Source organism: Carya illinoinensis, chromosome 5 (genome assembly GCF_018687715.1).
Source record: "Carya illinoinensis cultivar Pawnee chromosome 5, C.illinoinensisPawnee_v1, whole genome shotgun sequence".
Taxonomy (NCBI): Eukaryota; Viridiplantae; Streptophyta; class Magnoliopsida; order Fagales; family Juglandaceae; genus Carya; species Carya illinoinensis.
The window spans coordinates 5,930,392-5,941,623 of record NC_056756.1 but is presented as its reverse complement, the minus strand read 5'-3'; the positions used below and the strand labels follow the sequence as shown (position 1 = coordinate 5,941,623).

The 11,232-nt window shown below is 38.3% G+C and overlaps 1 protein-coding gene and 1 long non-coding RNA gene across 2 annotated transcripts; one reads left to right on the top strand and one right to left on the bottom strand.

The window, feature by feature from the left end:
• Nucleotides 1-221: 221 nt before the first annotated feature.
• LOC122309901 (presequence protease 2, chloroplastic/mitochondrial-like) lies at nucleotides 222-10,153 on the top strand. Its single transcript, XM_043123671.1, has 19 exons — nucleotides 222-673; nucleotides 801-984; nucleotides 1,473-1,647; nucleotides 1,729-1,861; nucleotides 2,033-2,103; nucleotides 2,518-2,601; nucleotides 3,346-3,436; nucleotides 3,866-4,386; nucleotides 4,477-4,641; nucleotides 4,731-4,949; nucleotides 5,042-5,169; nucleotides 5,525-5,714; nucleotides 6,950-7,033; nucleotides 7,135-7,232; nucleotides 8,329-8,593; nucleotides 8,678-8,840; nucleotides 8,922-9,102; nucleotides 9,421-9,492; nucleotides 9,782-10,153. Exons 1-19 carry the CDS (start codon nucleotides 379-381, stop codon nucleotides 9,921-9,923), a joined length of 3,261 nt encoding a protein of 1,086 aa, XP_042979605.1. The 5' UTR covers nucleotides 222-378; the 3' UTR covers nucleotides 9,924-10,153.
• LOC122309902 lies at nucleotides 9,558-11,232 on the bottom strand. The gene is made up of 2 exons (XR_006242552.1): nucleotides 10,779-11,232; nucleotides 9,558-10,691 (listed from the first exon to the last, which is right to left on the bottom strand). It is a non-coding gene; the product is annotated as an uncharacterized LOC122309902 (long non-coding RNA).

The window sequence follows — 11,232 nt, the reverse complement described above, 5'->3', positions numbered from 1 at the left end:
AGAACACATGGCACGTAAGTGTATGGAATCCTTTTGTGTTTATAATATTTTCCTTTTATTTTAATGTTATTATGTTCTTTATAATTTATTCGGATAGAAACGTGAGTGGATTGAGAGATCAAACCAGCTGCACGCAAACTCAATTTTTATATTTTCCAACATTTTCCTTTAGAGTTTTAAACAAATAAAACCAACATAAGTGGTTTTCTTGGGCAGGAATTCACCATCTTGCTACTTTCCAAGCCACTGTCCCCGTCTTTCACACCCTCACGGCTCACGCTACACAGAAGATATTTTTCCCTCCCAATAGAAACACCCAAACATCCCATACCGTCTCCTTCTTTTACACTCTCGTTTAGCTTTCCTCTAGGGTTATCCATGGAAAGAGCAGCTCTGCTCCGCTCTCTCACATGTTCTCCTCTCGCCTGCAACGCGTTTCTCTTCCGCTCCTCTGCTCTTAGATTCTCTCGTACTTCCCTATCCCCTCTCTCTCGCTCCTCCTCGTCTTTCGCCCCAAAGTGCCACCGTTTGATTCCCCATCCCACCGGACGAACCCTGCTCCGCCGGAGCTTGCTCGCTGCTACGTCTTCCGCCTCTTGTCTTAACCTCAGAAAACGATTGTCCTCTCTCTCCACGCGCGCCGTCGCCACACCCCCCACCCATACTTCCCAAGGTACTCTCTCGTTTTTAGTTTGAAGAACGCTAACTACTTTTGAATTTACATTTTATTTCGCCGAACATTTTTATTGACCAAAACGCACAGTGTTGATGATTTTGCGATTGGTATTTATGTGGTGTAGAGTTTGTAGGGGCACGAGATGAGGTTGCCGAGAAGCTCGGGTTCGAGAAAGTGTCCGAAGAGTTCGTCGGAGAGTGCAAATCAAGAGCCGTTCTCTACAAGCACGAAAAGACCGGTGCAGAGGTTATGTCGGTGTCGAACAGCGACGAGAATAAGGTCTTCGGAGTTGTCTTCCGCACGCCTCCGTAAGTGCTACTTCTCTCCCTGTTTTGTTTTGAAATTTGTTCAGTGAAGCATGTAAAATGAATCAATCTTCTTCTGCATTGGCCGTCTTAGAAGAGCTTAGCAGTGCCTGATTTCACGTTTTCGGTTTCGATTTCATGATAACGGTAAACTTGTAGTCGTTGGAGGTCATGTGTTTGTTGTGAACATGTACTTTTGAGAAAAAATAAATAGAAAAATTACAATTAGTATGGTGGACAAAAAAGAGCGTAGAGCACGAGAAGCTAAATAGTATAAATTTTAGGTTTAGCATTGGGTCAAGCCTTATCCACCGTGTAAAAGTTTTTGCAGAATAATATCAGACCTCAAGAAGTTGTAAACTTGTAAGACCTTTCTTGTTGATGAAAATATTCTAATAAGGGAGGAAATGCTTAAAGAAAGATGACCAAATGTGCGAACCCTTCCATTAATGCCCAAATATTGATGTTCTTGTATCTAATTTTTCCTGCAGAAAAGATTCCACAGGGATTCCACACATATTGGAACACAGCGTGCTGTGTGGGTCAAGAAAGTATCCCTTGAAAGAACCATTCGTTGAATTATTGAAAGGCAGTTTGCATACTTTTCTAAATGCATTCACATATCCAGATAGGACTTGTTACCCAGTTGCTTCCACAAATACAAAGGTAAGAAGGGGCTTTACAGTGGGATGGGATTGGGAATTTAAATGTTTTGTCTTTGATCTAGCTCTAATTTTTCTTAAACAGGATTTCTATAACTTGGTTGATGTATACCTGGATGCTGTCTTCTTCCCAAAATGTGTGGAAGACTTCCATACTTTTCAACAGGAGGGTTGGCATTACGAGCTAAACAATCCTTCAGAAGATATATCTTATAAAGGTTGTTTTTTTGATATATATACCCAACCATGAGTGGTGTTACAGTTTTTCATGGAATACCCTATACTTTGTGCAGTATTTCTAGCTTCCTCTTTTTGGAAATCATCTGATTCTTTGCCATATGATTCATGTTCTTTTTATCCTTCATAGATGATTTTGGTGTTTTTTTCAGGTGTTGTTTTCAATGAGATGAAAGGTGTCTATTCCCAGCCTGATAATATATTAGGGCGGACAGCTCAACAGGCAAGTCTCTTTTTTGTTGTTTATTTACATGTCCCTTTTCACTTTCTACCTGTGCTGAACAAGGTTTGCATTCTCAATCACATTTATTGTGTAGGAAGTCTTGGTAATTTGTGCAAATAAACGATCTTATTTCATACACTGATAATTAGCTTGTCCAGAATATTTGATCCTTTCTGTTCGAGTTTCAGATTTGTTTCCTGGACTCCTTCATTTATTTCCAAATTAAATAACTACTATGGCATGTGCCAGATCTATGGCCTATCATGCAAGTAGATAGAAAGAAAGTCATGCTGGGACACTAATACATAATACAAATTTTTTACTTTTGGGTTTATAGAATCTTTTCTATTTTTATTTTTTATAAATAATGTTCAAGTATCGTTCCATTTAATGAATGCTGGAGTTTGGTAACAGGCTCTCTTCCCAGACAATACTTACGGTGTTGACAGTGGAGGTGATCCACAAGTTATTCCAAAATTGACATTTGAGCAGTTCAAGGTTTGTCACATGGAATCCTCTTTAAGATCTTTGTTCTATTGTGATAGTATAATACGTGCAACTTTCAAATAGTGATTTCTTAGGTGTTGTATCTTTGTGGTTACTTACCAGTTTGTTTAACCTGAATGATTGACATGGTGTGTTCTTTCTTTTGAGCATGATAGTTATTGTATTGTGAAGTTGGAATGCAATTCTGGTGTTTCAATGTGCTTTTTTGGCTGTTCAATTGCTTATTGTCAATTTTTATTTGTGTATGTTGTCACAAAATGAATTTGAAGATTTTGGCAGAGCGTTTATAGTTTTTTTAAGCATTTGAATACCATCAAATTTGTTTTGGTTAATGCAGCTATTTTTCTATGGAATTGTGCAGCAATTTTCTGGTACTTTTTGGTAGTTGCCTTATTGTCTTGAAATTTGAAAGGATCCTTTTGGTTTCATTGAGATATAGATAACAACATTTAGCTTTTTTTTTTTTGTTTTTTAAAAGTTTTTAACTACCTCTTTTTGAACTTTGATTTTGGTGTTTTTTTATTCCTGTTTTGTAGCACACCTTCTAGAACTCTTTGGCGTATTTTCGGCCACAAGGGCTAATTTTATCTGCATGCTTATTCTTTTTTGCCTATAGCTTGAGCGCAAGTTGTTCCAGCTTATCCATTACCGGTCAATCTTCATTATTGTTTATGATACCACATGGTGCTATTTCCGTAAATAAAATTTACGGTAATTTCATTTTAAACGTTACAGGAATTTCATCGTAAATATTACCACCCCAGCAATGCCAGGATATGGTTTTATGGTGACGATGATCCAAATGAACGCCTACGTATCCTAAGTGGTAATAACTGACATCTACTTTATGAACATATGCCCCAATAACTTTCCCTATGGCGATGTATATGGCCGATTTCGATAACTTCCCCATCCTCATAAAAGGTCTTCCTTTGGTGGTTTTGTATTACTATAAATATAAAACGGAACAAGTTACCAAAAGTTAATTTCATGGTGTTATGCCTACTGCATTCTATATGCTTTTTATACTGAAGTGCATTCCATTGTTCTTTTAAAAAAATGTGCTTAAATTTGTGATTAAAAAATACCCTTTTAATTTTTATGAGCATTCAATTTAAAGACCATGATACACTGGTAGCTAAGTTGAGGAGAAAAAGTAGAAGGGGGGGGGGGGGTGTGGGGGGTGTTGAACAATGTATTGATTCTATTTATTTTTTAATATGGCATGGCATCTTACTCTCTCTCATTCTCTCAGAGTATCTGGATATGTTTGATGCAAGTTCTGCTCCAAACGAATCAAAAATTGAACCACAAAAACTGTTTTCAGACCCAGTCAGGATTGTCGAGAAATATCCTGCCGGTGAAGGTGGGGATTTGAAGAAGAAGAATATGGTATGCCTTAATTGGTTACTCTCTGATAAGCCCCTAGATCTGGAAACTGAGCTTACCCTTGGGTTCTTGGATCATCTTATGCTGGGAACTCCTGCTTCTCCATTAAGGAAAATCTTGCTTGAAAGTGGCTTAGGAGAGGCCATAGTTGGTGGTGGGGTTGAAGATGAGCTCCTTCAGCCCCAGTTTAGCATTGGTTTGAAGGGTGTCTCCGAACCTGATATTGAAAAGGTAGAGGAATTAATCATGAGTACGCTTGCAAAGTTAGCGGAGGAAGGTTTTGATGCTGATGCTGTGGAGGCATCCATGAACACGATTGAGTTTTCTCTTAGGGAAAACAACACTGGATCATTTCCTCGTGGCTTGTCACTGATGCTTCGGTCTATTGTAAGATTCAGCATTGTTTTGTTGTCTTACATAATTAGGCATCTCTCTCTCTCTCTCTCTCTCTAATGTAAGTACTCTGTTGTTTTATAGGGTAAATGGATATATGATATGGACCCCTTTGCACCATTAAAGTATGAAAAGCCCTTAATGGCCCTAAAAGCCAGAATAGCAGAGGAAGGCTCCAAAGCTGTCTTTTCTCCTCTACTAGAGAAATTCATCTTGAAAAATCCTCATCGTGTTACCATAGAAATGCAGGTAGTCACTAATATATCTTAGCCTAAAAAGTTTCAGTTTCTGTGTGCATGTTATGCTTCTGTAATTATCTCTCGGTTATTTTTTGTCAGCCTGATCCAGATAAAGCTTCACGTGATGAAGAAGCTGAAAAGGAAATTTTGGAGAATGTTAAAGCGAGTATGACAGAGGAAGACCTTGCTGAGCTAGCACGAGCCACACAGGAGTTACGATTGAAGCAGGAAACTCCTGATCCACCAGAAGCCCTGAGAAGTGTCCCAAGCCTCTCTTTGCAAGACATCCCAAAGGAACCAATTCGCATTCCTACAGAGGTTGTCATTACCTTTAGTATCTTGCATTTGGATGTTCTACATGTTTCTCCTATGGGCAGTGAGCTTATAAAGCATTCTTATGTGAACTGTAGGTCGGGGATATCAATGGAGTAAAAGTTTTGCAGCATGATCTCTTTACAAATGATGTCCTGTACACTGAAGTTGTCTTCAATATGGGTACACTGAAGCAAGAGCTTCTCCCTTTGGTACCACTTTTTTGGTGAGATGTTGCACTAAGAGATACTATTTATTTTGTTGCTAAACTTGCTATTGATGTCTTGTTTCTATTGTCTGAGTACAAAAAAATGTTTCACAAAAGAAGCTGTTCTGAAAAGAGAAATTATATATACTGCTCATAATCCTAGAACGACTCACTGAAAGGAAGAGCAAACGTTATACTTGCTCTATGGGGAAAAATAATCTACCATCAAGAAACGGAAATCATTAACAGGGAAGTAGCAGCAGCAGTGTTAGTAATGTTCATTATGTTCATAAAATCTAGTGCATATTGTATTTTTCTTCTTCTAAGATAATAAAGATTACATTAGTTGACTATTTAACATTATTCTTGACAGCCAATCATTACTGGAGATGGGTACAGAAGACTTGACTTTTGTTCAACTTAATCAGTTAATTGGAAGAAAAACTGGAGGAATATCAGTTTATCCATTCACATCATCTGTACGAGGTAGAGAGGATCCATGTAGCTATATGGTTGTTCGAGGCAAAGCCATGGCAGAGCGTGCAGAAGACCTATTTTCCCTGGTATTAATTCTTTCGACTTTATGTGTAGGAAACCTAAAATGAGTTCCTTGCCAAGGGCCTGTGCACCCCTGGGATTCATCGGGACGTTATTCCCGACACTTGGTGCCAATAAAAAAAAACCTAGAATGAAGTTAATTTGAACCACTTGGGTTATTGTAAACATTGCAGCAATTCATTAGGTGTATTTAACCTATTGTGAAATTTGTGAGCACAGTGCACCAGGCCCAAATTCTGTAATCTCTGTCATGGGGCATCTTTGTTATTCAAGTTATACACCAATCAGGCCTAAGCTTTTACTTTATTTCCTCTAGTTGGGTGAGTGAACTTGTTTCTGGCAACTTGAACCGAATATGATTTTACAGACATGCCAAAACTCATATGTAGAACTCTTTTAGGAACATAAGAATATATGCACAAATAAAGGAGAGAACAAGGTATTGACCTCTAATGCAACTCTCTTTGTGTGATTTGATCAAGATTCTGATTTTACACAGGAATAATACGTGAATATTTCAATCTTTTGATTATTGTTTTTGGCCTGTAGATTGAATAATTTTGCTTAATTATTTGCCCCGAGCATCTGCCTCTTCTAAAGCCTTTTAACTTCTGTTTGTTATCCCTCTGTTGGAGAACAAAAATTCATGCAAAGAAGTTTAGAATGTCTGCACTAACTTTGTAGACAACGAGAATATGGCGGATGAGCTTAGAATCGTATTGCTAAGAACTCTCTTGTTTGGATGTCAGCTCAGAATACTCAGTTTTTTTAATTGTAGTGGTTTTGTCTTCCTGTTTCCCCTCTCTTTCCTAGTCTAGTGCTTTCTGTATACATTGTCTACTTGGGTTGTGATCTCATTTGTGCTTTTAATAAATTGACTTATCTAGAAAAAGTTTGGAGTTGCAAGCTTGATTAGTAGACTGCCATAAATTAAGAATGTCTTCTGCATAGCTGTGGTTTTTTTGAAACGTCTATGATTGACTAACATTTGTCAACCTTAATTGATGAGAGAGATGATTCTATAAAAATGGGTGTTTTATTAAGAGACCTCATCCACAACTTCACACATTCTTTTTTATTTTTACCTTATACCTATGCCCTTGGCATCCCCTACTGCCTTTGCCGGCTCTAGTTGATACTTTTGTTTCTTGCCATATGTTGTCATTACTGCAATTCCCTTCTCAAAAAAGTTGTTCTCCATGGATCATATGCTGACTGAGGATTTCTGCATTTATTATAGGTTAATCGTGTTCTTCAAGAAGTCCAGTTTACAGATCGGCAGCGGTTTAAACAGTTTGTCTCACAAAGCAAAGCAAGAATGGAGGTATTTTATTTATTTATTTATTTTCTGGAAAATAATCAACATAACTGGACCTTAATATTTTTTTTTGAGTCTCACGGTTCACTTTTTTGTTTTGTTTTCAGAACCGGTTAAGAGGTAGTGGTCATGGAATTGTGGCTGCGAGGATGGGTGCGAAGTTAAATGTTGCTGGGTGGATTTCTGAGCAGATGGGTGGTATCAGGTTGGTCAGCTTAAATATTTTCTACTGATTTTTCTTTTGGGCTAATTTGTATAGTCGACTATTCTACCCTTTATGGAAGCATTTAGTTTCACTTCATAGGATTATGTTTCCCATGAATTATTATTATTATTTTTTATGTTGGGAAACCTCTCCAAGGCAAGTCCCTTTAGATACACCCCTATAGAGTAAACTCCGGTCTCGTCCACCGCGCCCTCAAAAGTTTCCTTACACGTAACTAGTTAAAATCTGGCTTTTCACCAGGGGGTGTGGCCCCAAAGGATTGTTACCCATAAGGTGTTGAATCTTGGACCTTGAAGGGAGTGAGACCCCAAGACCAACGTCTTCACCACTTGGGCCAACCCCTTGGGGTTTCCCATGAATTAATGTTTCTAGTAATTATATAAATGATTGCTGTACAACTTTGTGCATGTTGTTACTTGAATGTCTATAGATGTTATTGGATGCCTTGTAGGTAGTTTTCAAGACTTTTATCTTCCATGATGGTTTGTATTAATCCCAAAATAAGTGATCTGAAAATGGATTTTACCTGAAAATAAATGCTTGGGGTGAAGGCCTTGGTGGTGAAGGCCTTCACCCCAAGTGGTACCTTCAGGGGTTGGCCCAAGTGGTGAAAATAATCCTTTGGGGCCACACTCTTGGTGAAAAGCCAGAGATTTAACAAGTTCCGTGTAGGGAAATTTCGAAAGTCCGAAGGGCTCTGCCTTGGAGAGGTTTCCCGACATTAAAAAAAATATAAATAAATAAATAAATGCTTGGGGTAAAGGTACCCATGAAGCTGAGGCATCTTTCCGTTCTTTTTTTGGGAGGGGTAGAGCTGTATCAAAGCTTTGTAGGCAGTTTTGCTTTCTGCTGACTAGCTTCTCAAGTAGAATCTTCTTGACTGAGATAGAAGCTCAAACGAGGCACTTAGCTTTGATTGAAGGCATTGCGTTCAATGACATTTCTCTTTTTGAATCTGCCTGCAACAAAGAATTCTTCTCTGGAGGAACTACTAAAAGTTCTTTTCCTTCCAGTAGCTCCAATGGATTTACATACATATGGTCTGATACAGTTTGCATTTCTACTCCACTTGTAGTTACCTAGAATTCTTGCAATCTCTCGAAGAGAAAGTTGATCAAGATTGGGCTGGAATTTCTTCATCTCTTGAGGAGATCCGCAAGTCCTTACTTTCGAGGAACGGTTGCCTTGTAAATTTGACTGCTGATGGAAAAATCCTCACAAACTCGGAAAAGTTTGTTAGCAGATTTATTGACTCACTTCCTAGCAGCTCTCTTGTTGAAACAACTAATTGGAATGCTCGGCTTCATTCTTCAAATGAAGCCATTGTTATACCCACTCAGGTGAGAATTTCTATTTTACCTCTTTGTTTCTCCCGTTGCTTTATTTATTCCTTGCAATTATTTATTCACATTTCTATTCTGCAGGTTAATTATGTTGGTAAAGCAGCTAACATTTATGAAACTGGTTATCAACTCGATGGGAGTGCACATGTAATTTCAAACTACATTAGTAATACGTGGTTATGGGATCGTGTGCGAGTTAGTGGTGGGGCTTATGGAGGCTTTTGTAACTTTGATACTCACTCAGGTACAAGTTTGTGCCATGGTGAGTTTGTGCTGGAGTAGGATTATATTGCTATTTAGAATCTTATGTTTTTGGTTTTTTTAGGAGTCTTCTCCTTCTTATCTTATCGTGACCCCAACTTGTTAAAGACACTGGATGTATATGATGGCACTGGGGATTTTCTCCGTGGGTTGGAAATGGATGATGATACACTCACAAAAGCCATTATTGGGACCATTGGAGATGTGGATTCATACCAGCTCCCTGATGCAAAAGGTTATAGCAGGTATGCATACAGAGCTCTGTAAAAGGTGGCTGTTTTACATCGAGCTTTTTTAACTGCACTTTAATACATTTTTTTTGATAGCCACTTTAATACAATTAAAGATGTTACATTTGAATATTAACTGTTTCTTTACTGAGAAATATTTATTTATCATATGAGCTGTAGTAATTTCCCGTCCTGACTCAAAAGTACACTACCTGGTAGGCAAGATCACTGCTAAAAGCAGCAGATACAGTTGCTTTTTAATATGCTTCTTATTGTTTTCAGTATAACTCATATTTCAATTTTCATCTTCTTTTTTCCCCATTCTCTCTCAAGTATGTTGCGGTATCTGTTGGGAATCACAGAAGAAGAAAGGCAAAGAAGACGTGAAGAGATATTATCAACCAGGTAACAAATTAGGTTTATTTACCGATCTAGGTATGCTAAAACTAGGCCACAGAAACTATAAAGAGTGGAAGGAATAAAGTTATTTTTCTCCAAACCGAGGAAATTATGACAAAAACAAGCTTAAAAAAACTAGTGGCTCTTAAGTTTAAGATAAATGGACTAAAATGATGCAAAATATCTATAGATACAGAATGAAGTTGAGTTTCCTTCTTTCTAAATGGCCTTGGTTTTTGGGTACCTTTGAACCTTTACTCAAGTAAAGTGCAAGATTTTTCTCTTTTCCTCACAGGATGCAAGACTTCAGGGAATTTGCCGATGCAATTGAGTCAGTTAAAAACAAAGGTGTCGTGGCTGCAGTGGCTTCTCTGGATGATGTTGAAGCTGCGCTCAAGGAATGCTCTAACTTCTTTCAAATAAAGAAAGCCCTCTAAGACTCGAAAAATTTCTGCGAGGGCAGACAATTCTGTGATACAAATTTTTTCTCCGACAGTTTATAAGATGGTCATAGAGCCCCAGATTTTTCTAAGTGGAAGAAGAGATTTTGGGACCGTAGATTACATGAAAAGAAAATGAGACTTTTTGCAACATGAATTTGTACAATAGTGGGGCTCGACATATTTCTTATTTTATAACATCATTTGGTTCCCACCAACTTTAAGAACTGTCTGTCTTTATTCCTTGACCCCTTTTATGACAGATTTAATGAGATATTCTGAAAGCCATCGTCGGTAGATACTGGAAATCCGATCCGAAATTTGGTATTCCAACCCGTAATGTATGTTGGCTCAATTGAAAACCCGATTCTGAACCCTTCTCGTGACAACCTCTTTTTTGGGTTTCGGATGAGAAATACTTTGTCTAAGAAAGGATTTCTGCGTAGACTTTAATTTATATGCTCGCCGGTACCTAATTCACTTCAAGAGTCAAGACCTTGAAGCCCACCTCTATTCCTTTCTTCCCAAATCCCCTTTATTAACTTTGGGTCTATCAGTTGTCTACTTTTGTGGATTTACACCGATATTAACTCAATTGTGAACTTATAACGTCTGTCATTTAGCAATGCTCTAGCAAGCGGGACCCGGGAAGTGAGCCTCCCATTGCTTCTATGCAACGATGATATATTGCTTGTCATCCTTCCGTTCACGACTTTTGTCCATTCTCAAAGACCGCCGTCAAAGAGAGAACATTGGCCAACAAACCTGAAGACGTGCACAAATGAGCCAGTAAATGAACAAGCAGTTGCAAATAAGTATGCTGCTATGATGTTTTAACCGAGAGAAATTTACTCAAAAATCATTGAAGAGAGATGAAAGAGCTATTTAGCCGCTTGACCCATCTAGGCGGTGCTTCTGGAGAGAAACTATCAAAGAAGTTCTGCCTGCTGTCCATCGGAATGGGAGATTATTGCTTACCTGGAAATGAAGAAAAATGTAATTGCTGAGTTCGAGGCAAAAATGCAAAATTAGGATAAAAAAACGTCGAGGGTGAGATGAGTCATGACGGATGACAATGGCCGAAAGGAATGTTCTTCCCACGTAGTCCTGGTCGGCCCTGGCCCTGCATGTATAATTGAATTATGGGTCTTGTGACTCGTCTATATTGCTCCTTTATTTTCTCGAACTGTTCGTCGTACTGGGAATTGATGACTAGCTAGGATGTTTGGTTGATTGGAACATTTGACCGATAGTAGAACGTAATAAATCTTGTTGAATGTGAGTTTGTACATGCGTTTGTCAACAA